General features: G+C 36.6%; 1 protein-coding gene across 2 annotated transcripts in view; it reads left to right on the top strand.

The window, feature by feature from the left end:
• NAA15 (N-alpha-acetyltransferase 15, NatA auxiliary subunit) overlaps window positions 1–25565 on the top strand; it is a 76144-nt gene that overhangs the window by 14760 nt on the left and 35819 nt on the right. For both annotated transcript variants that reach the window (XM_082838033.1, XM_082838032.1), the window contains exons 2-7: window positions 9683–9767; window positions 12280–12384; window positions 14635–14792; window positions 19779–19913; window positions 21145–21298; window positions 24689–24808. In XM_082838033.1, coding sequence (XP_082694159.1) covers window positions 9683–9767; window positions 12280–12384; window positions 14635–14792; window positions 19779–19913; window positions 21145–21298; window positions 24689–24808 — 757 coding nt within the window. The remainder of the gene's footprint in view (window positions 1–9682; window positions 9768–12279; window positions 12385–14634; window positions 14793–19778; window positions 19914–21144; window positions 21299–24688; window positions 24809–25565) is intronic.

Genomic DNA, 25565 nt, shown 5'->3' with positions numbered 1-25565 from the left:
TTTTCTTTTTTTTTAGTTGATCCTGCTTGGAGTTTGTTGAGATTCTTGGTTCTGTGGGTTTAATAGTTTCCATTTCTCTATTGAGATTTCCTGTTTGTTTTCTGATTATTTCATGTTTTCCTTTCAATCTTTTAAAATTACTTAATAGTTACTGTTTTAAAGTCTGTCTGCTACTTCTGTCATTATTTCTGAATCTGTTTTTGTTGATTACTTTTTTTCCGTAGGTCATGGGTCACAATTTCCTGTTTCTTAACATTTCTAATAATTTTTGTTTTTCTGTAATGTGTATTATAGACACTAGGATATTGAGTATCTGGATCTTGTTGTCCTTTGTAATAGAGTTTTGTTTTGGCAGATGGTTAACTTGCTTGTGCATCAGCTTGTTCTTGTTTTTAAGCTTTAATAAAAGTGGCTCTAGATTATCCTTATTCCCAAGGTGTGGCATTTCTGGGTCTCTGATGAATCCTGGAGTGTTTAATGAAGTCTCTAACTGGATGTTTGGAACTCAGATATCTCCCAGCCATGTACAAGCATCCATAGTTGTTCAGCTCCTGCTACTTGGTAGTTGTTCTTGGCCAACTTGAGTAGAATTCTGCAGTGTACCTGATCAGTTTAATATTTGACCAAAACTCTTGTACAAATTTCTGAAATTTCATCTCTGTACAGTTCTTTCTAATACCCTGCTCCATAAATGTCAGCTCTTCATGCATTTTCTGTCTCAGATATCTGTTTAGGTCGGTAAGAGTGGCATGTTCTACTTGTGTTCCTCCTCTCTATTCTGCAGTCTGGAAAATGCCTGTAGGCAAAAAAAAAAAAAAGATTTTCTTGGGATTTACCTTGTTTCCCTTCTGAGAGCACAGTCCTGTGTTGGCTCTTGTCCAATGGCTGAAAATAATTATTTCATATTTACTTAACCAGTTTTATGCTTGGCAGGAGCACGAGCTGGTGTCAGTTATTCCTAGACATTTTAGAAGCAGGAGTCTCAGTGTATGGTGCCAGTATTTAGCACACAGGATTTGAACAGTTCATTCTGTTTGAGTTACATCCTGTTTTGCTTTACTGTTTCTGTAGCACACTGTTAATATTTTAAAATTTAGCTGCTAATGAAAGCTAACAGTCTACAATATTCTAATATTTTTGAAACTATTATGTTTAATCTTGAATTAACATTTGTTCATGTTACAGGCAAGATGACAAACAGAATACTATGGCATTCATTCCATACCAAGGGAACCATTTATTTATAATTCTGAAATTTCAAGAACTCCCCAAATACAAGAATTTCAGAGATGGGATTATAGACATGTATTTTTATTTAATTTTATGATTCTACTATGGAGAACTTAACATGTCTGCCCACAATGTTGTTTTACAAAGCCTGTTTTAAATGAATTGATGTGAAACCTTTGCTCAAAGTATACTGTATGTAGTATTTGCATCTCTCTTAACCTAAATAAAAGTAAATTCTCTAAAAATTTTCTTTAAGTCTACGGGTTTGATTAAAGCAGCATTAAGTATCTTATGGTTTAAAAAAAAAAAAGAGAGCTTCCCTGGTGGCGCAGTGGTTGGGAGTCCGCCTGCCAATGCAGGGGACACGGGTTTGTGCCCCGGTCCGGTCCGGGAGGATCCCGCATGCCACAGAGCGGCTGGGCCCGTGAGCCATGGCTGCTGGGCCTGCGCGTCCGGAGCTGCAAAACAAAAAACAAAACAAAACAAAACAAAAGAATCTTATCATGGTAGCTTTATTCCCATGATTCTGTAGAATGAACTTCAGTGATAGCGTTACATGGGAGTTTTAAAAACAAGCAAATTATTTTTTTCATTTTGTACATTTACGCCTTTTGAATGGTTCAAAACAGGACTCCTTATGATTATATCTTCTGTTATACTTTAAGACTGCTTTTATAAGATTCCATTTTGATTAGACATAAACCTGTGTTAAAGCTGATTTATACATAGATCTGGCCTTTTATGTTTGGAGGAAAGAAATTGTTGAATATGATACACTACTTCCTATTTTTCTTGTAAACCCTGTATGCTACTAGAGTTTATCTTTGGGCAAGAGCAGAAGTGTCAAGGAAATATTTTGGGGTAAAGTAAATTGAATGTTTGCTGTTACTTTTTCCATTAAACTGTGAGAATACTACTCTCATTTGTTATGAGTGACCTGTTGTAGGAGTAGTGCTTTTAGGGAAAAAAGAGATTGAGGTCTGTTTCCTTAAATGCACACTGAATGGTATGCCATTCTCAATTATTTTTATGGGTCACCTTGACAGAAGATAATTGGGTTAGTGGCATTGAGTATAATTTCAATATGGGCAGCCGCCAAATTTCATTAATTAGCATAATCATTAGGAACTGAAACTTAATTACTTTTCTGAAGTTTGATAAAATAAAAAACTAAGTGCTATAGTATTATTATCTCATTAAAAGAAAGTGGAGTTCGGTTTTTCATTTTCATTTGGTAAACTCAGTTATTTGGGGGAATTATCAAATTGGTTAATCTGTGTGTGTTCATTTTTGTCACCTTATTTTTGGCATTTTTATTGCCTATTTAATTATAGTACTGCAAAGGAACAAAGGTGAGATAAAAGTTGAATTTGTTGGTTAGAAAGTCTGTTAAAAGATGAAAACTCTTGGCTTTAATAATATTTATGTTAATAAAATGTAATAAAATTTCTGTATGTGATGGAAAGAGCTCTTAACTGGGACTCAGAGGACCTAGACTGTTAGGCCCGCCAACACTAACTAGGAATGTTGCCACTAACTAGGTTTGTAATCTCTGGCAACAGATGCGCAAGGACCCCATGCAGATTTTTGGATGTCTTTCTCTGAATAGTTCCATCACTTGCAGTACTCTGCCTTGCAGAGTACCTCAGCCTCCTTGACCTTCAATCTTTGTTTCTTCAACTCTGTGGACTGTTGTGCTCTGCTTCGGATCCTTCTCCCTGTGCTATAATCTGTAAAACAGCGACATTACCAAGTGTATCATGTCCCCTCAACCCATGGTTCACAATCCTGCACTGCCTGTTGTCCAGTGTCTGGCAACAGTTATTTTATACATTTTGTCCAGTTTTGTTGTTTATGTTAGAAGGACAAGTTCAGCCTCACTCCATCATGGCTAAAAGTGGAAGTTCCCTTACTACGTTTTTACAGAAATAAATTTTTAGAAAGCAAATTGAGGGTTTTAAGAATAGTGTACTTAGGGGGCTTCCCTGGTGGTGCAGTTGTTAAGAATCCGCCTGCCAATGCAGGAGACATGTGTTCGAGCCCTGGTCTGGGAAGATCCCACATGCCGCAGAGCAACTAAGCCTGTGCCCCACAACTACTGAGCCTGTGCTCTAGAGCCCGTGAGCCACAACTACTGAAGCCTGCGTGCCACAACTACTGAAGCCTGCGTGCCTAGTGCCTGTGCTCTGCAACAAGAGAAGCCACTACAATGAGAAGCCCGCACACCGCAACAAAGAGTAGCCCCTGCTCACTGCAACTAGAGAGAGCCTGCGTGCAGCAACAAAGACCCAATGCAGCCAAAAATAATAAATAAATAAATTTATTTAAAAAAAAAAAGAGCAGGATACTTAAACTGTTCTTTGTATGTATGTAGTTCCTGGAAAACAGTGACAAGTTAGGAGTGTCACTTCTAATTAGCCTAGTCTTTACATCATATTAACAAATTAAGGAATAAAAACCATATGATCATCTCAGTAGATGCAGAAAAAGCTTTTGACAAAATTCAACACCCATTTATGATAAAAACTCCAGAATGTGGGCATAGAGGGAACCTACCTCAACATAATGAAGGCCATATATGACAAACTCATGGCAAACATCATACTCAATGGTGAAAAACTGAAAGCATTTCCACTAATATCAGGAACAAGACAAGGGTGTCCACTCTCACCACTCTTATTCAACATAGTTTTGGAAATCCTAGCCACAGCAATCAGAGAAGAAAAAGAAATAAAAGAAATACAAATTGGAAAAAAAGAAGTAAAACTATCACTGTTTGCAGATGCCATGATACTATACATAGAAATTCCTAAAGATGCCACCAGAAAACTCCTAAAACCAACCAATGAATTTGGTAAGGTTGCAGGATACAAAATTAATGCACAGAAATCTCTGGCATTCCTATACACTAACAACGAAAAATCAGAACGAGAAATTAAGGAAACAATCCCATTTACCATAGCAACAGAAAGAATAAAATACCTAGGAATAAACCTACCTAAGGAGGTGAAAGACTTATACTTACAAAACTATACAGCACTGATGAAAGAAGTCAAAGATGACATAAACAGATGGAGAAATATACCATGTTCTTGGATTGGAAGAATCAATATTATGAAAATGACTATACCAACCAAAGCACTCTACAGATTCAGTGCAATCCCTATCAAACTACCAATGGCATTCTTCACAGAATTAGAGCAAAAAATTTTGCAATTCGTATGGAAACACAAAGGATCCCGAATAGCCAAAGCAATCTTGAGAAAAAAAATGGAACTGGAGGAATCAGGCTCCCCGACTTCAAACTATACTACAGAGCTACAGTAATCAAGACAGTGTGGTACTGGCACAAAAACAGAAATATAGATCAGTGGTACAGGATAGAAAGCCCAGAGATAAACCCACGCACATATGGTCACCTAATTTATGACAGAGGAGGCAAGAACATACAATGGAGAAAAGACAGCCTCTTCAAAAAGTGGTGCTTGGAAAACTGGACAGCTACATGTAAAAGAATGAAATTAGAACACTACCTAACACCATACACAAAAATAAACTCCAAATGGATTAAAGAGCTAAATGTAAGACCAGACACTATAAAACTCTTAGAGGAAAACATAGGAAAAACACAGGAAAAACACTCTTTGACATAAACCACAGCAAGATCTTTTGTGACCCACCTCCTAGAGTAATGGAAATAAAAACAAAAATAAACAGATGGGACCTAATTAAACTTAAAAGCTTTTGCACAACAAGGGAAACCATAAACAAGACGAAAAGCAACCCTCAGAATGGGAGAAAGTATTTGCAAATGAAACAACAGGCAAAGGATTAATCTCCAAAATACAAAAACAGCTCATGGAGCTCAATATCAAAAAAACAACAGTTCAATTAAAAAATGGGCAGAAGACCTAAGTAGACATTTCACCAAAGAAGGCATACAGATGGCAAAGACATACAGATGGCCAAGAGGCACATGAAAAGATGCTCAAACTCACTAATTATTAGAGAAGTGCAAATCAAAACTACAATGAGGTATCACCTCACACCAGTCAGAATGGCCATTATCAAAAAATCTAGAAACAATAAATGCTGGAAAGGGTGTGGTGAAAAGGGAACCCTCCTGCATTGTTGGTGGGAATGTAAATTGATAGAACCACTATGGAGAACAGTATGGAGGTTCCTTAAAAAATTAAAAATAGAACTACCATATGACCCAGCAATCCAACTACTGGGCATATACCCTGAGAAAACCGTAATTCAAAAAGAGACATGTACCAAAATGTTCATTGCAGCTCTATTTACAATAGCCAGGAGGTGGAAGCAACCTAAGTGTCCATCATCAGATGAATGGATAAAGAAGATGTGGCACATATATACAGTGGAATATTACTCAGCCATAAAACAAAATGAAATTGAGTTATTTGTAGTGAGGTGGATGGACCTAGAGTCTGTCGTACAGAGTGAAGTAAGTCATAAAGAGAAAAACAAATACTGTATGCTAACACATATATATGGAATCTAAGAAAAAAAAATGTCATGAAGAACCTAGGGGCAAGACGGGAATAAAGACACAGATCTACTAGAGAATGGACTTGAGGATACGGGGAGGGGGAAGGGTAAGCTGGGACAAAGTGAGAGAGTGGCATGGACATATATACACTACCAAACATAAAATAGATAGCTAATGGGAAGCAGCTGCATAGCACAGGGAGATCAGCTCGGTGCTTTGTGACCACTTAGGGGGTGGGATAGGGAGGGTGGGGGGGAGGGAGACACAAGAGGGAAGAGATACGGGAACATATGTATATGTATAGCTGATTCACTTTGTTATAAAGCAGAAACTAACACACCATTGTAAAGCAATTATGCTCCAATAAAGATGTTCAAAAAAATATAGACATGTACCACAGTGTTCATTGCAGCAGTATTTACAATAGCCAGGACGTGGAATCAACCTTAATGTCCATTGACAGATGAATGGATAAAGATGTGGCACGTGTATACAATGGAATATTACTCAGCCATAAAAAGAATGAAATTGAGTTATTTGTAGTGAGGTGAATGGACCTAGAGTCTGTCGCACAGAGTGAAGTAAGCCAGAAAGAGAAAAACAAATACTGTATGCTAACACATATATATGGAATCTAAAAAAAAAAAAAAATGGTACTGATGAACCTATCTGCAGGGCAGGAATAAAGAGGTAGGCATAGAGAATGGACTTGATGACTTTGGGTGGTAGGGGGAAGCTGGGGCGAAGTGAGAGTAGCGTGAACAAATATACACTACCGAATGTAAAATAGTTAGCTAGTGGGAAGCAGCAGCATAGCACAGGGAGATCAGCTCAGTGCTCTGCGATGACCTGGAGAGGAGGGATAGGAAGGGTGGGAGGGAGGGAGGCTCAAAAGGGAGGGTATGTGGGGATATGCGTATGCATATGGCTGATTCCCTTTGTTGTACAACAGAAACTAACACAGTATTGTGAAGCAATTATACTCCAGTAATGATCTATTAAAAAAAAATAGTGTGCTTAAACTATTCTTTGTATGTATGTAGTTCCTGGAAAACAGTGACAAGTTAGGAGTGTCACATTTAATTAGCCTAGTCTTTATGTCATAGCTTCCTTTAATGCTTTTTACTGTTATTTTAATTATTATAAGAAAAATTATTTTTAGGCTTTCTGCTAAGTAAATAGGAACACTAAATTTAGTTGCTTAGTCGGATGTTTCTTTGGCTGCATATGGTTACGTTACTGCTTCTGCTCTCCCCTCCCTCCTATCCCCCAGATCACTTTGCCTGTTGATTGTGGGAAGGGCTGAGAGGAAGCTATTGCTGACAAAGTAGGACTGATGGATCTACTAGAGAATGGAAGTGTCAGGGAAGGAAAGCACAGAGGATAATTAGGTTTTTTGCTTCATCATCTGAGTGAGGGTGAGTTGAGGGAAGGGCATCTCTTGAGGTGGTGAAGACTTGGTGAATAGATTCTGGGGGAAAAATCAGTTGTGTTTTGGATGGTGTATTAGGTTTGAGATGTGAACAAAATAGAGATGGTGAGTACATAGTTGATTATAGGACAGCTCTGTAGTTGGCTGTAGCATTAAGCCTTAAGCAGTTGATTTCATGGTGCTGAATGTAAAATTTTACATTTTTGTTTCTCCACATTTTTCTATGATTTTATTATCATTTGCATTAACTATCCCTCCCAGATTTTGAATGTATTGTTTTAAAAATTGTGAGTAAAATTTGTTTAAACTTATGACAGTGAAATCTGTCATAGAGTACCATATCTTTAAGATGTTTTCTGTAATGAATACAGTGCTTTAAAAATAATTATTGCTCTAAAAGCACATGGTGATAGTTAAAAGTCAGATAGCACTAAAAGGTTTATGATGAAAAAGAATTTGTCAACTCAGCCCCCCTCCCCATCCCCTCCATACCTTCCCACACCAGAATCAAGCACCCTCAGTCCTTCTAGCCATTTTCTCTGGTATTTGCTTTTCTGTTGCTTAGTAATATAACATTATTTCTTTCTTCTTTTTAAAAATATTTATTTATTTGGCTGTGCCAGGTCTTAGGTTGTGGCACCCAGGATCTTTGTTGCGGCACGCGGGATCTTTAGTTGCGGCACGTGGGATCTTTAGTTGCGGCATGCGAATTCTTAGTTGTGGCATGTGGGATCTAGTTTCCTGACCAGGGATCAAACTCGGGCCCCCTGCATTGGGAGCATGGAGTCTTAGCCACTGGACCATCAGGGAAGTCCCTATAACAGTATTTCCTGATACATGAATTTTAGACATTTGTTGACTTCCGTTTATGGAAAATGAGGACTTGGAACTTCATCATTCACACATTTGCTCACTTGTCTTTCTCTCTTTATACTTATATCACAATATTTTGATAAACTAGTATTAAATATTTACATTTTTATAACTATACATGTATTTTTTATTGTTGAGCCAAATATTATGCTAAGACCACTAAGACCACCACACTCTCTTATATAAGCCTTTATTTCTCCTGGAGTTAATACCTATCTTACTTATTCAGTTACCTGGTTTTCTATAGACCCATTGCTCATTTTCCCCAAATGTGCCTGTATTTCTGTCAGGTGTTTATAAATAAAATTTCCATTTTTGTCTTTGATAGAAACCTATTCCATGGTGGCCTTTGGCATCCTGTTTTATTTTGGAGTGGTTGTTCTCTAGTTCTTTTTTCTGCATTAGATTACTTATTTACTAAGTCCCATGTTATCTTTTTTGTTTGTTTTGATTCCTTTTAATAGCTTCCTAAGGAAGAGTGCAGAGAGATAAAATTTTAACTTTCTGAGAAGCTTTAAACTGTCATTTTACTTATATATACTTGATTGACAGTTTAGCTAGGTAAGGAATTCTGAATTTTGAAGGCTGTGTGTAGTTTTATAGCTTTTAGCAATATTCCATTGTTACTTTGGAGTAAAAGTTCAGTGCTATTCTGATTACAGATCTTTTTTATGTGACTTGTTTTTTTCTCTCTGGAAGTTTTTTTTTTTTAATTAATTAATTTATTTTTGGCTGTGTTGGGTCTTCGTTGCTGCGCATGAGCTTTCTGTAGTTGCGGTGAGCGGGGGCTACTCTTCTTTGCGTTGCACGGGCTTCTTATTGTGGTGGCTTCTCGTTGCAGAACACGGGCTCTAGGCGCGCAGGCTACAGTAGTTGTGGCACGTGGGCTCTAGGGCTCAGGCTCAGTAGTGGCGCATGGGCTTAGTTGCTTTGCAGCATGTGGGATCTTCCTGGGCCAGGGCTCGAACCCTTGTCCCCTGCATTGGCAGGTGGATTCTTAACCACTGCGCCACCAGAGAAGCCCCTCTCTCTGGAAGTTTTTAAGGACCATTATTTCCAGGCTTTGAATTTTCATTATGGTGTGCCATAGTGTGGGTCTTTTCTCCCCTTTGTTAATTTGCATGCACTTGTTTGTCCCTTGTGGCTTCAGAGACTTGTTTCCTTCAGCAAAAAGAAAATGTTATTTTAAAATATAATTTCTACACCTTTCCTTTTTTTTCAGTTTTCACATTATTAACACTTGTTGGACCTTTTAGAGTAAGCTAATGATTTTCTTATTTTTTCTAATGTATATTTTGCCCCTTTGTCTTGATTTTACTTTCTGTTTTTGAACTTTCCTTTTTCTTTTTCTTTTTTTTTTTTAAATTTTGGCTGCACGGTGTGGCTTGCAGTATCCCGTTCTCTGAGCAGGGATTGAACCCCGGTCACTGCAGTGAAAGTGCCGAATCTTAACCACTAAGCCAACAGAGAACTCCCTGTATTTATTTTTTTTAACTGTGTTTTAGTGGGATTTAGGAGAATATGGGAATAACGTGATCATTTTGTTGTATTTAACAGAATCAAAAATTTAGCACCGAATTTAAAATTGTTTGCATTTCTTGCTAAACTTAAATTTTTCTCTTTTGTTTTGACAGAGATGTTATGAACATAAACAGTACAGAAATGGATTGAAATTCTGTAAACAAATCCTCTCTAACCCCAAATTTGCTGAGCATGGAGGTAAGTGTAAATACTGTACACTTGCTTGTAAGCATAAGTAGGTAAGGCTTTGCTTACTTATCTGGTTTCACTTATTTGGGTTCTGTTAATCCCAGCTGCCTAGACTGTTTTCCAGAGAGAATGGACCTTCTTATCCTTGACTCCTGTGAGATGTTTAATACTGATACTTTGAATTTATTGTCGAGAAACTGATAACACAATCTACTTGAGTTCTGATTTATTCCTATTTTGAATATTAGCACCATAGGAAAGGCAAAAGAACCTAGTAAGACAAATATGCTAATTTAAGCTTAATAAATAAGTTTATTTAAAATGTTACAAGAAAATTTTGCTTGAGAACTTTGGTTGAGCTAGATAAATTTTATTTCTTACAATAAACTTATTCAGAAAGTATCCATTTGGGTCTTTGCTCATGAACCAGCACCTTCTTATTTAGCATTGTATCTTAATTAGTTTTTCAAGACAGTCATGGTTAAGACTTGATTTTGAAAGTTTACATAGCTTTTGCCTGTGTGAGGGTAGAAAATTGGACAGTGAGATGTTTGTAGGATAAACTTGTAAAGAAGCAAAGGAAAAATAAGCTTTCACAGGTCTGATTTGTAGTTAGGAAACATGGCTCTTTGTTAATTAATTTGATAATGTTCTCTTAGTATTGAAGAGGGAGAGAGCAATAGTTCCCTGTTAGCTATCTTTACTCTCGTGTACTTTCACTATAGTGATAAAATTGTTTAAAGATGGAAAGCAGTGGGAATAAAGTATCTAAAATTTTCTCTCTCCATTTCCTTGTTAAAAAATAGTTTTGCTAGCCAGTTGGATATTAGGTTGTTTTATATTCATTCCAAAAGTATGCATAATGGTAATGTAACTTAGTCGTATAATCACCATAGAGTTTCAGTACAGCAGAGTACCAACTTTCATTGTGTCTAAAATGCAATTTCCCTTCATACTTTAACATATCTGAAATCAGGTTGCATATGAAGTGTCATAATTTAATTGAAAATACTTTTTAACAGTACATAAGTTATGATTTGTTCTAAACTTACTGACAACCTGGGTTTTCATTAATTAAGACACTTGAAGTTGTTTCTTGCAAGAATAGATTTTTACCTGTTTAACAACAAAGTGTTACTTTCTACAGTACCTTGCTAATTTGGCTACTTGCCAAATACATTTTGTTTGTTTGCTTCCTTTTTCTTTAAATTTATGCATGATTTATGATGATTTTGTACACATTTTTTTCCTTCTTTTTTTTTGCTTCCATTTCTTTCTTTTTCTTCTTATTATTTTTTTTGTGGTACGCGGGCCTCTCACTGTTGTGGCCTCTCCCATTATGGAGCACAGGCTCCGGACGCGCAGGCTCAGCGGCCATGGCTCACGGGCCCAGCCGCTCCGCAGCATGCAGGATCTTGCTAGACCGGGGCACGAACCCGTGTCCCCTGCATCGGCAGGTGGACTCTCAACCACTGCGCCACCAGGGAAGCCCGCTTCCATTTCTTTATCTATGTTTTACTATAAATGTTGACTTTTCCTCAGGATAATGTGTTTAATCCTTATCTTTTATTCCTAATTTTTCTATAAATTTTAAGTTGTAGTCCTAAAAGACAAATTAATCATAATGAATATTTTATATTCATTTGTGTTTCATAGAATATACATTGTGAAATTAGAAATATTGTTTTTCCCTTTCTGAAAATTAGTATTTTCCTCAACTCTTTTTTTTTTTTTTTAATTTTTATTTTGCGGTACGCGGGCCTCTCACTGTTGTGGCCTCTCCTGCTGCGGAGCACAGGCTCCGGACGCGCATGCCCAGTGGCCGTGGCTCACAGGCCCAGCCGCTCCGCGGCATGTGGGATCTTCCCGGACCGGGGCACGAACCCGCGTCCCTTGCATCGGCAGGCGGACTCTCAACCACTGCGCCACCAGGGAAGCCCTCAACTCTTTTTTAATCTGTGGATTGTGAATGACAGGTGTCTGACATCTTCTTTTACTTGTGTATTTAATAGTAATCCCAAATAACCGTTTTAAAATAAATTTATGAAAACCAGAAATGTAATTTATGTGTATATTTAAATAGTTGAACAGTGAATTTAACCTTTATGTAACTTGGGTTCACAGAGATAGTCTGTTTCAAGATAAAGTTTTTCATACTTTAAAGGAGTAATTTAATAAGGTCATGGAATTCCCCTGAACAGTAGAAAAATCATTTTATCTTGTTAGCATATGGATTACCAGATATTCATGCATTTTTGTATCTTTTTATCTAAAAAAAAAAAAAATCTAGGGAGGCCTACAGTATAGAAATGTGTAGTTACTTCATTTGTCAATTTAACAAATATTTTAATTCTGTAAAAACCTGAACGTTTTCCCCGGAATCTCCTTGAAGTTTTAAATATTAAGGATAATGTAACATTTGTTTTTGAGATTATGGTTACCGTTTTTGTTGTTGTTAGTTATCTTTAAATTCTTTTTCTTTTTTTCTTCCTTTTCTTCTTTTTCTTTTTTTTTTAAATAGAAACCCTGGCTATGAAAGGATTAACATTGAACTGTTTGGGAAAAAAGGAAGAAGCTTATGAATTGGTTCGTAGAGGTTTGAGAAATGACTTGAAGAGTCATGTGTGTATCCTTTTTGTATATTTAAGGGTTGGATTGTGGTGTCTTGAGCTAAGGCAGCAATTTGGGAGTCAGAAGTTTTAGATGTCTCTTACTGTGTAACTGCAGAGGAGATGGTTCTTTCTTCAATTGAGTAATAGCAACTGCCTTCATTCAGGAAACATGTTTATATACCTACCATGTTCTACTATTGTATCTAGTCACAGATAAATGGGACTTGCCTTTTAAAATATCTACCTTGCAGATATTTGCCTTTTAAAAGAGGTACCCTGCAGATTTCATCATAGCATGAATTTAGAGAAGGATATACAATAAGGAGTATTAGAAGGCAGTGTAGTATACTGATTGAGAGCCCAGGGTTTGGAGTGTGCTTCACTTTGGTTTGAGTCTCAGCGCAGCTTCTTTCTAACTGTGATCTTAGGGCTTAGTTTTCTTATGTGTTAAATGAGAATACTCATACCCACTTCACTGTGGTGGTGTAAAGATTTAATAATGCTTGACATAGTCCCTGATAATGCTGTACTGTATGAGGTGAATTTTATTTTATTTTATTTTATTAAGGGAAGTGTGAGAATAGGATCAAGTACAAATGTCTGAGGGAAGATCGAGAAAAAATTGTGGGTTACTGTTTTTTAAATAGTTTTTGACAAATATTTCTTTACCCATTTTGTTGGCTAACACAATGAAGTGCTGAAACACTTAGCAAATTTTCAAGTGTTAGTCTGGAATAATACAGACTAAGAAAAGATATGGATTTTGCTGTCAAAGATCTTATAGTCTAGTGAAGGAAGATACTTGGTAGAAGCTTAACACTTCTGAGTATTACATAAAATGTTATAATTTGTTCAACAATTATCACTAATCCAGTAAAGCAGAAGTGAGTGAGTTGAGAGTAACCAGAACCTGAAAAGGTAAGCAAAGGATTAATTAATAAGATCTTATAGATATCTTTTCATCATTTTAATGTTGGTGCGGTGTTCTGTATGTACTTGCCATGCTTTATTTAAAACTGGGTTCCTCTTGATGAACATGAATTTCTTTAAATTTTTAGCAGTATTAAACTCCTTGAGGATAGATTTTTAGAAGAAGAAGATTCAAGGCAGTTAAAAGGTGTTGCAGTGCTCAAGAGAGTTGATCAAGTCCTGAAATGGGGGTGCGGGGAATAGGAAGGTAGGTAATGGGTGCCAGATTATGAAGGGTAGTGTATCTCAGGCTTTTTAAAACCATGTTCTAACCAACTGAGAAGATTTGTCAACCTTTACTTTGTCATTTGCATTATGAAAATGAAGATTATTTTTCAAATAAAATTTATAACATTATATATGTATTTTCAGTTATACATGTCACCCTAGAAATTCTGTATTTACTGACTCTGTTAAGGAGTGTAGAAGTTGTTAGATTGAAAAGTTGGAATCTGATCTGAGAGAGAAACATTACTCATTTCTGGAAAGGGAAGTAGACTTTTTTCTTTTGATTGTGTGTGTTTTAAAAGGTTACTCTGGCAGGTGAGAGTAAAAGCAGAGAGACTGAAGGCAGGAGGATGGGTGACTTGCAGTAATCAAGATCTAAAGTGAAAAAGACCTGTTTTAGGGGAGTGAGATTATTTACATATTTTCCCCCTTTGTAGCACAGTTTTACAACCTACTGTAATTTTGCTTACTTATCTGTATCCCTTACTAGACTTGAAGTTCCTTGAATAGGAGACTGTACATTTTGGCCACCTGCACCCTAAATTTAAGTGGTTGATTTTTAGGAACTTTATACTGCACTAACGGTCTGTCCCAAGCCCCTTGTTAGTTAAGGAAAAGAAAATACACTTGATTTAAAACAATTACATGTCATGGATACCCATTCTCTCTTTTTCCTTTTAAAAGTAAAGATAATTCTTAATATTTATTGAGCATTTATTTTTGTGCAAGCCAGTGAACACTTTATATGTTATTCCATTTTGTCACCAAACTGCTGTGCTTTGCTGTATAGACTCTCTATTTATTTGTATTTTATAATTGAGGAAACATAAGATTAAATTAACTTGTTAAGGTCACAGAGCTAATAAGCCAGGCTGGACCTGTTTTCTCTGGCTCGAAGAACTGTGCTTTTTTTCCCTACTGTATCAAACTACCTTCTGTCTTTATATTCTCTCTGTTTTTTAAGCTTGTAATTTTATAAATAGATGTAGTTTTCTGAGTTTCATAGAGAATATTATTGGAACTTTATTTCTTGACCTGGAGGTTGTATCCTTAACTAAATCCTTTAGGTTGGCATGTTTATGGCCTTCTCCAGAGGTCAGATAAGAAATATGATGAAGCCATTAAATGTTACAGAAATGCGTTAAAATGGGATAAAGACAATCTTCAAATCTTAAGGGACCTTTCTTTACTACAGATTCAAATGCGAGATCTTGAGGGTTACAGGGTAAGTAGAGAATTTTTTTATTCTAGGGAAGAAATATTGTTTAAATATTTAAAACTCTTTGAGTACTTTCTGATAACAAGTTTTCCATTAAAAAAAATTTTTAATTGAATCTTGCTCTCTTCTCCCAGTAGTGATTGTGTTTATGACTGGACTAATCAGATTTAAAAATTATTTTACTGTGAGGCAGAGTTGGATTACTGTATAAGATTGAGTTAATCAATTCAGTGAAAAATTAACATTTATATATTTTTTTTATTTGTTTGTTTGTTTATTCTTTTTACCTCCATAGAGACTAATACTCTGTCTTAGTAGCTACATTGTGTGTGCGGGGGTGGGGGGCTTCCTTCCAGTTTTATTCAAATATAATTGACATACAGCACTGTATAAGTTTAAGGTGTACAGCATAATGATTTTGTTTACATGAAATGTTACCACACTGTTTAGTAAGCATTCATCATCTTATATAGATACAAAGTAATAGAAGAAGGAAAAATTATATTTGTTCCTGGTGCTGAGAACTATTAGCGTTTACTTTTGTAACAGTTTCCACATATATCATACAGAAGTGTTAATTATATTAATCATATTGTACATTACACCCCTAGTACTTAATTTATCTTACAATTGGATGTGTGTGCCTTTGACCACCTTCATTTAATACCCCGTACTCCCCACCGCACTCCCATTCCCACCTCTGGTAACCACAAATCTGATTTCTTTTTCTCTGAGTTTGGTTGGTTGGTTGGAGTTTTTGAAGTTTAATTGCCCTATGATGCTATATTAGTTCCTGGTGCACAACATAGTGTTCTATATTTTTCTGCATTACAAAATGATCACCGCTGTAGCTATATTTTAACGCTTAAATCAGTCTATTAAATCAGATTTATTTAGTCCCTCTTTTTTTTTTTTATTTTTCCATGTAATACCTGTTGAGTTGTCTTCTATGGATCTTACCTCAGTGGTTGGGCACTGTATTAAAAAAAAGTGGGTTTTTTCCTTTGTACTATTTTTTTTTAATTTAATTTAATTTTTTTTTTATACAGCAGGTTCTTATTAGTAATCAATTTTATACACATCAGTGTCTACATGTCAATCACAATTGCCCAATTCAGCACACCACCATCCCCACCCCCCCACGCGGCTTTACCCCCTTGGTGTCCATACATTTGTTCTCTACATCTGTGTCTCAACCTCTGCCCTGCAAACCAGTTCATCTGTACCATTTTTCTAGGTGCCACATACATGCATTAATATACGATATTTGTTTTTCTCTTTCTGACTTACTTCACTCTGTATGACAGTCTCTAGATCCATCCACGTCTCAACAAATGACTCAATTTCATTCCTTTTCATGGCTGAGTAATATTCCATTGTATATACGTACCACAACTTTTTTATCCATTCATCTGTCGATGGGCATTTAGGTTGCTTCCACGACCTGGCTATTGTAAATAGTGCTGCAGTGAATATTGGGGTGCATGTGTCTTTTTGAATTATGGTTTTCTCAGGGTATATGCCCAGTAGTGGGATTGCTGGATCATATGGTAATTCTATTTTTAGTTTTATAAGGAACCTCCATACTGTTCTCCATAGTGGCTGTATCAGTTTACATTCCCACCAACAGTGCAAGAGGGTTCCCTTTTCTCCACACCCTCTCCAGCATTTGTTGTCTGTAGATTTTCTGATGATGCCCATTCTAACTGGTGTGAGGAGATACCTCATTGTAGTTTTGATTTGCATTTCTCTAATAATTAGTGATGTTGAGCAGCTTTTCATGTGCTTCTTGGCCATCTGTATGTCTTTGGAGAAATGTCTATTTAGGTCTTCTGCCCATTTTTGGAGTGGGTTGTTTGTTTCTTTAATATTGAGCTGCATGAACTGTTAATATATTTTGGAGATTAATCCTTTGTCCGTTGATTCGTTTGCAAATATTTTCTCCCATTCTGAGGGTTGTCTTTCGTCTTGTTTATGGTTTCCTTTGCTGTGCAAAAGCTTTTAAGTTTCATTAGGTCCCATTTCTTTATTTTTGTTTTTATTTCCATTACTCTAGGAGGTGGCTCAAAAAAGATCTTGCTGTGATTTATGTCAAAGAGTGTTCTTCCTATGTTTTCCTCTAAGAGTTTTATAATGTCTGGTCTTACAATTAGTTGTCTAATCCATTTTGAGTTTATTTTTGTGTGTGGTGTTAGGGAGTGTTCTAATTTCATTCTTTTACATGTAGCTGTCCAGTTTTCCCAGCACCATTTATTGAAGAGACTGTCTTTTCTCCATTGCATATCCTTGCCTCCTTTGTCATAGATTAGTTGACCATAGGTGCATGGGTTTATCTCTGGGCTTTCTATCTTGTTCCATTGATCTATTTTTCTGTTTTTGTGCCAGTACCATATTGTCTTGATTACTGTAGCTTTGTAGTATAGTCTGTAGTCAGGGAGTCTGATTTCTCCAGCTCCGTTTTTTCCCCTCAAGACTGCTTTGGCTATTCGGGGTCTTTTGTGTCTCCATATAAACTTTAAGGTTTTTTGTTCTAGTTCCGTAAAAAAAGCCATTGGTAATTTGATAGGGATTGCATTGAATCTGTAGATTGCTTTGGGTAGTATAGTCATTTCACAATATTGATTCTTCCAATCCAAGAACATGGTATATCTCTCCATCTGTTGGTATCATCTTTAATTTCTTTCATCAGTGTCTTACAGTTTTCTGCATACAGGTCTTTTGTCTCCTGTATGTAGGTAGGTTTAATCCTAGGTATTTTATTCTTTTTGTTGCATTGGTAAATGGGAGTGTTTCCTTAATTTCTCTTTCAGATTTATTATCATTAGTGTATAGGAATGCAAGAGATTTCTGTGCATTAATTTTGTATCCTGCAACTTTACCAAATTCATTGATTAGTAGTTTTCTGGTAGCATCTTTAGGATTCTCTATGTATAGTATCATGTCATCTGCACACAGTGACAGCTTTACTTCTTCTTTTCCAATTTGTATTCCTTTTATTTCTTTTTCTTCTCTGATTGCCGTGGCTAGGACTTCCAAAACTGAGTTGAATAAGAGTGGTGAGAGCGGACATCCTTGTCTTGTTCCTGATCTTAGAGGAAATGCTTTCAGTTTTTCACCATTGAGAATGATGTTTGCTGTGGGTTTGTCATATATGGCCTTTATTATGTTGAGGTAGGTGCCCTCTATGCCCACTTTCTGGAGAGTTTTTATCATAAATGGGTGTTGAATCTTGTCAGAAGCTTTTTCTGCATCTATTGAGATGATCATATGGTTTTTATTCTTCAATTTGTTAATGTGGTGTATCACATTGATTGATTTGCATATATTGAAGAATCCTTGCATCCCTGGGATAAATCTCACTTGATCATGGTGTATGGTCCCTTTAATGTGTTGGATTCTGTTTGCTAGTATTTTGTTGAAGATTTTTGCATCTACATTCATCAGTGACATCAGTCTGTAATTCTCTTTTTTTGTAGTATCTTTGTCTGGTTTTGGTATCAGGGTGATGGTGGCCTCATAGAATGAGTTTGGGAGTGTTCCTTCCTCTGTAATTTTTTGGACGAGTTTGAGAAGGATGGGTGTTAGCTCTTCTCTAAATGTTTGATAGAATTCACCTGTGAAGCCATCTGGTCCTGGACTTTTGTTTGTCGGAAGATTTTTTTTTTTTTTTTTTTTGCGGTACGCGGGCCTCTCTCTGTTGTGGCCTCTCCTGTTACGGGGCACAGTCTCCAGACGCGCAGGCTCAGCGGCCATGGCTCACGCGCCCAGCTGCTCCACGGCATGTGGTATCTTCCTGGACTGGGGCACGAGCGCGTGTCCTCTGCATAGGCAGGCGGACTCTCAACCACTGCACCACCAGGGAAGCCCTGTCGGAAGACTTTTAATCACAGTTTCAATTTCATTACTTGTGGTTGGTCTGTTCATATTTTCTATTTCTTCCTGGTTCAGTCTTGGAAGGATATACCTTTCTAAGAATTTGTCCATTTCTTCCAGGTTGTCCATTTTGTTGGCATAGAGTTGCTTGTAGTAGTCTCTTAGGATGCTTTGTATTTCTGAGGTGTCTGTTGTAACGTCTCCTTTTTCATTTCTGATTTTATTGATTTGAGTCCTCTCTCTCTTTTTCTTGATGAGTCTGGCTAATGGTTTATCAATTTTGTTTATCTTTTCAAAGAACCAGCTTTTAGTTTTATTGATCTTTGCTATTGTTTTCTTTGTTTCTATTTCATTTATTTCTGCTCTGATCTTTATCATTTCTTTCCTTCTGCTAACTTTGGGTTTTGTTTGTTCTTCTTTCTCTAGTTCCTTTAGGTGTAAGGTTAGATCGTTTATTTGAGATTTTTCTTGTTTCTTGAGGTAGGCTTGTATTGCTGTAAACTTCCCTCTTAGAACTGCTTTTGCTGCATCCCATAGGTTTTGGGTTTTTTTTTAACATCTTTATTGGAGTGTAATTGCTTTACAGTGGTGTGTTAGCTTCTGCTGTATGACAAAGTGAATCAGCTATACATATACATATATCCCCATATCTCCTCCCTCTTGAGTCTCCCTCCCAACCTCCCTATCCCACCCCTCTAGGTGGTCACAAAGCACCGAGCTGATCTCCCTGTGCTATGCAGCTGCTTCCCACTAGCTATCTATTTTACATTTGGTAGTGTATATATGTCCATGCCACTCTCTCACTTCGTCCCAGCTTACCCTTCCCCCTCCCCATGTCCTCTTTTCTTAGAGTAAGTAGATCAGTAAGTAATAAAGGGTACCAGGTCTTAACCTTTTAAAAAATTACAAGATTATCTTGGAAGTTTCATTGTGCTTCTTAAGAAATATGTTTTTGCTTCTGTAAAGCTACACAATATGGATGTTTGAAACTATTTTCTGTTATGATTTCCATCCTTGGTTACAGATTGCTCAGTGTTTTGGGGTAAATGAACATCATCTTTCTAAGAAGCATTTACTTTCATTGTAAAACTAAAAAGTGTTTTTTTTCCCCTCTTAAAGGAAACGAGGTATCAATTACTCCAGCTTCGACCTGCACAGAGAGCATCGTGGATTGGTTATGCTATTGCTTACCATTTATTAGAAGATTATGAAATGGCGGCAAAGATTTTAGAAGAATTTAGGAAAACACAACAGGTAACAACCAGAAGTCATACCTAGTAAACTAGGTCTTATTCTTAATATAGCTAAAAGAAGTGTATAGAGCCTTACTAACTTTTTGTTTGAAATAGTTTCAAACTTACAGAAAAGTTGCAAGAAGAGTACAAAGAACTCCATATAGAAGTTCACTCACATTAACTAATTGTTAATATTTGATACATTTACTTACAGTCTCTATATTTACTTAGCTATTTAATTTTTTTCCTGAAACATTTGAGAGTGATTGTAGATACCATGCTCTTTTACTCCTAAGTGCTTCAGTGTGGTATTTCCTAAGAATAACTTTATAGTTGTCAAATGTATACATACTGCTGTATAGATTATCAAAAAATTAGGAAATTTAACATTGATAGACTGTTATTATCTAATCCACAATGCATATTCAAAATTTACTAATCAACCTGTTTATATCCTTTTTAGGACTTTTTTTTCCATTTCAGGATCCAGTTTAGAATCATAACTTACATTTAGTTGTCATTTCTCTTCATTCTCTTTTAATCTGGAAGTTTCAAAGGCTTTCTCTGTATTTCATGACATTGGTAGTTTTGAAGAGTCATGGCAGTGCTTTCGTAGAACATCCATCAATTTGGATTTATTTGATGTTTCCTCATTATTAGATATTGTTATGCATTTTGGGCAGGAAACTACAGAAGTGATTTCAAGCCCTTCTTAGTTCACCACATTGAGTCACATGGTGTCTGTTCCGTTTGATTACTTGGTTAAGGTGGTGTCTGCCAGGTTTCTTCACTATAAACTTGTTATTTTTTTCTCTTTGTATTTAATAAACAATTTGAGACTTTATGAATAGTCTTGTTCCTCATCAAACTTTCACCACTAGTTTTAGCATTCATTGATTATGATTCTTGCCTGAGTCAACTGTTCCTATGATAGTTTCAAAATGGTGATTTTTCTGTCTTATTCCTTCTAGATTTATTTGACATTCTATTCTTAAGTAAGAGCTTTCCTTTCTCCCCTATTTATTTATTATATGTAAGGACTTAATGGATTATTTTATTCAGTGGGTTATAAGTTAATATTGACATTATTTACTTAGTTGCTCCCTAGAAAGATATTTAGGAATTTTAAAAAATGAATTTTGTTCATCATATATTATCCTTTGACTTTTTATATGTATTTGAGTGTGTGAACCATTTTCTAATATGAAAACAAAATTCTTACTGTTAGTATTCCTTATATCCATATATAGACATCCCCTGATAAAGTGGATTATGAATATAGTGAACTCCTTTTATATCAGAATCAAGTTCTTCGGGAAGCAGGTCTCTATAGAGAAGCTCTGGAACATCTTTGTACCTATGAAAAGCAGATTTGTGATAAACTTGCTGTAGAAGAAACCAAAGGTATTTTTTTTAAAGAGTGTAATTTATTCTGGTATTTAATTATGACAAAGAGCAAAACTGAAAAATCTGGTTGCTACTGATAGTTGCATATAACACAACTTCTTGATTTGATGTCAAAATCTATTTCTTACTCATGCACTTTGAATAATTTGTAACGTGGGAAAATACACATTCAAACAATGGATATTGTTATAGGGAAAAAAATTGTGAACAATAAATCATTGAATGAAGTGACTCAGTACAATATTTTCTCTTTAAGTATCTTTGATCTGAAAATACTGTAGAGTTTGATTAAGACACTGGAGGCAATTGCTCAATTTTATGAGACAGAGGATTTTCTTAGAAACTGCTTATTGGCAAAACTGGATGTGTACAACACATTTCTTTATTGTCAGTAATATATATTGATAAATCAGTCTTTACTAAAGTGCTTATGGGACATTCCTAGGGTTCTTTATGGTTTATCTGAATGTCTCTCTGAACATAGAACATGAATTGAAACCAGAGATTCGGCTTTATATGTGTGGATTAGGGTAGGAGGATGGGTAGATCCTTAAATAAAGATCTCTGGTTCTGCCGTTTATTAGAGGGTTGAGAAGGAGTCTTTGTAGTTTTAAAAGTTGAGGAACTGATTATGGAAAGTGAAAGAAAAATAACAAGTAATTGAGAATATGAGTACTTCCTAAGAATTGCCATCTGAAATATTCCTTTACCTTTGTGACACCAGGCGACTGAAGTTCGTTGGTTTCAGATTTCTTTGGCTTCCCTTGAAGTTGAACACTAGAAAGTGTGGTATCTGTGTGCGGAGTGGGTATAGCCACCATTTGCTTGATGAACTTTTCAGCAGAGGATAATGCTGCTGGCAAGAAAAGAATGGAAGTCTAAGGCGTCTGGAGCTCATTTGTGAGCTGTAGACCCAAGACAGCCCTCTCGCACTTGAGTTGATCATCCCTTAGCAGTCTGTTAGTTATAAAGGAGGAGGTTTCTGACTTACTGGAAAGATCACGAGGTTGAGAAAACTAGTTTGAATTCCTTCATTGGCTACTAACCAGCTAAATGATGAGGGGCAAGACTTGAGCCTCAGTTTCTTTATGGAAATATGTGACATTGTTCAAAATACTCTTAAGTACATTGTTTTGTTTTATTATTTTTATAACTTTCTTAGTAAGGAAGAATGACAGCTCAAGCTGAGGACTCAGAATTGACCCATGGATTTAGCAGTTTGGAAGTTACTGATGACCTTAACAAAAAAACATTCTGAACATTTGGAAGGAGGGTAGTAAAAGCCCAAACAGATCAAGTAGATTTAAATGAGATTTAAATAGAGGAATTGAAGATAGCATGCATAAATGATGCATACAAGTAGTTTTGCTGTATAGGAAACACCTATAGGGTAGTGGTGGATGGAATGGGTTATAGGATCAAAAGAAGATTTGTACAGCATTTGCTTATGCTCACTGGATAATGAGACAGAGTATGCAGTACAGTAGAGGGTGTGTGATCTAGTGGGTAAGTTGAAAGGTTGGGCTTACATAGCAGAATGAATAGTTCATCCCCAGTAATGAGAGATGGTAGAGTGTATGGGCAAGCAGGTGTGTCGATGTAGTGGGTATTTGGGAGTTCTCTTCTAGTTGCTTCCATTTTCTCAGTGAAATAGGAAACAGAACCATCAGTTCGTTCCACATAATATGTTTTGATATTTCCAGTGAATCAGGTATTGGGGACAGGGTATATAAAGAGAATAGAAGGGAACTAAGAGTAGAGTCATCAATCGTCGGATATTCCAGTAATAAAAGGCATTGATGTTAGTGGTGGGTAGTCAGGATAATTTAGGAATTTCCTGGCGTGGGTGAGTGGGCATAGTTAGGCAGAAAGTTTCATTGTTAATTCTTATACCATCAGTTTCTTCTACAAGGGAAAGGTGGGTAAAGATTACGGGAAGGAAATGTGGATGGGTGTAGCGTAGGGGAGAAAAGTTGCAGAATATTATTTGTTTTTAGTGAAGTAGGCTTTTGGTTAGTGTAGAGCTGACCGTTAACTTTGGTGCTGTTGACATTTTGGGACCAAGGTGTTGGAGGTGGAAGTTTCCTGTATGTTGTGTAATGTTTAGCAGCATTGGTAGCTTCTACCTATCAGATACCATAGCACCTGCTCCCCTTACTGTGACACCAAAAATGTCTCCAGATCTTGCTAAATGTCTCATGGATGGCAAAAATGCACCTGGTTGAGAACCACTGAGGGTATAAACATTAAGAATATGGGCTCATTTAGCCAAATTGCTTGGGTTCAGATCCTGACTCTTAACAGTTAACTATCTGAAAGACCCTTGACAAGTTTACTTACGTTCTCTGCTTTACAATGACACAAATAATAGTAACCTATCTCATAGAGCTTTGAGAATTGAATTAAGTAATGCAAGTGAAACATTTAAAAGTCACTTTCACTCTCAGTAAGTGTTCATTTTTATTATCTGATAATAGAAAGGGTGCAAGAGTGAAGTCCTGGTTTGAAAATAATACGTTTGGTGAATGGGAGCCCATTAAGGTAGGGAAAAGGATTCCCGAGTAGTGTTTGAGGCTTGTGTGAGTTTGGAGCTCATATATTTCTAGTGAAACCAGTGCCTCAGTCCATTCATCTGCTGACTTCTTTTATGCGAAGGTGTACAGCAAGCAAGCAGTCGGGGTGATCCAGGCCTTAAAATTGGTAAATGAGGGAGCCTAGGTTTTGAGATTAGTTTTCATATTTGGGGCTGCTAATGTCATTCAGGGATGAGATTGGTCATGCAACCCAGAGAAGACAAGCAGTGAGCCTACAGGTTGCTGAAAGGCGTGAAGAAAAGGGAACGGTTTTCCTCTAGGGTTGGAGGGTTGGATTAGTGAGACAAGAAGAAGAAAGTCAAGATAGTTAAGTTTAAAGCAAGATGCATATTTGGTAGTTGGAAGAGAGAAAAATCAGTAGTGGGAAGAGAGACAATGTGGCCATGCTTATGGGCTGCTAGAGCACAATCGTTTCTTAGTTGATTAGGGCATCATAAGGTTAGGGTATTGGATTGGGGCATTAATTTGGATTTTGAAATTGTCCATATGTTGTCAGGAATACTTGAGTAGTAGATGATGGCTTGGTGACTGTGTTCAGTGACCTTGAGAGAGTAGCCTGGAGTTAGAAAAATACCTGAATAAATTGAGGATGTGAAGAGGATGGCATTTCTACACATGAACTTTCAAAAAGGAGGGACAATAAAGTAACATGGTAAACAGTCTTGTTGAAGGGAATTGAGAACTCAGGAGGATACCAAATCTACCCACTTCCCAATATTGAAGAGGTTTTAAGAGAAAGTTTGGGGAAAACTTAAAGTTACAATCAGAAGATACTTAATTTGTTTTTTATCAGGGGAACTTCTGTTGCAATTATGTCGTTTGGAAGATGCAGCTGATGTTTACAGAGGATTACAAGAGAGAAATCCTGAAAACTGGGCCTATTACAAAGGCTTGGAAAAGGCACTCAAGCCAGGTAGCATTGGTTAAAACTTACTCTCTAAGTTTTAATTGCTTCTTTTGTTAATATATATTGTGTTAACTCAATGAAAATCATAACTAGAAGAACTGGTTAAGAATTGGTTCAGGGACTTCCTTGCTGGTCCAGTGGGTAAGACTGTGCGCTCCCAATGCAGGGGGTCCGGGTTCAATCCCTGTTCGGGGAACTAGATGCTACATGCATGCCACAACTAAGAAGTCCGCATGCTACAACTAAACATGCCTTAACGAAGATCCCGTGTGCCTCAACTAAGACCTGGCACAGCCTAAATAAATAAATAAATATTTTAAAAAGAGAAAGGTTAACAGGAGAAAAACTAATTAAAATAAAGATTTGGTTCAAAATCTGAATATAGAAGTACATTTGTGAACTTCCATTTAATATGGTAGACTAAGTGTTTTCTGAAACCTCTCTTCTACTACAAATTCAAAGAAAGAGTTGTGAAAATAATTTTAGAAACAAGTTTGAAAAATTTACAAATGCATAGCAGCATCAGAAACGTGAAAGGGAAAAGTAGAAATGGAGATGTCTCCCCAAAGGAAAGACTTCTGTGATAACCTGTGGCTACAGCAGAGTGGCCTGCCAGGGGCAAGTGAATGTTGCCAAGCTGAAAGGGAAGTACTGTTTCCTATGTGGGAAGAAGGACTCAAATAAACTTGGTCCAGAGACACTCTTCTCCCCAACCATTCTCTCCCATGAATAGGACCTGCTTGTGAGGACAAACCCAGAAACA

The sequence above is a fragment of the Leucopleurus acutus genome, assembly GCF_964270905.1.
Source record: "Leucopleurus acutus genome assembly, chromosome: 4".
NCBI classification, from domain to species: Eukaryota; Metazoa; Chordata; class Mammalia; order Artiodactyla; family Delphinidae; genus Leucopleurus; species Leucopleurus acutus.
Note: the sequence above shows the minus strand (reverse complement) of the source record. Positions and strands in the feature narration are given on the sequence as shown.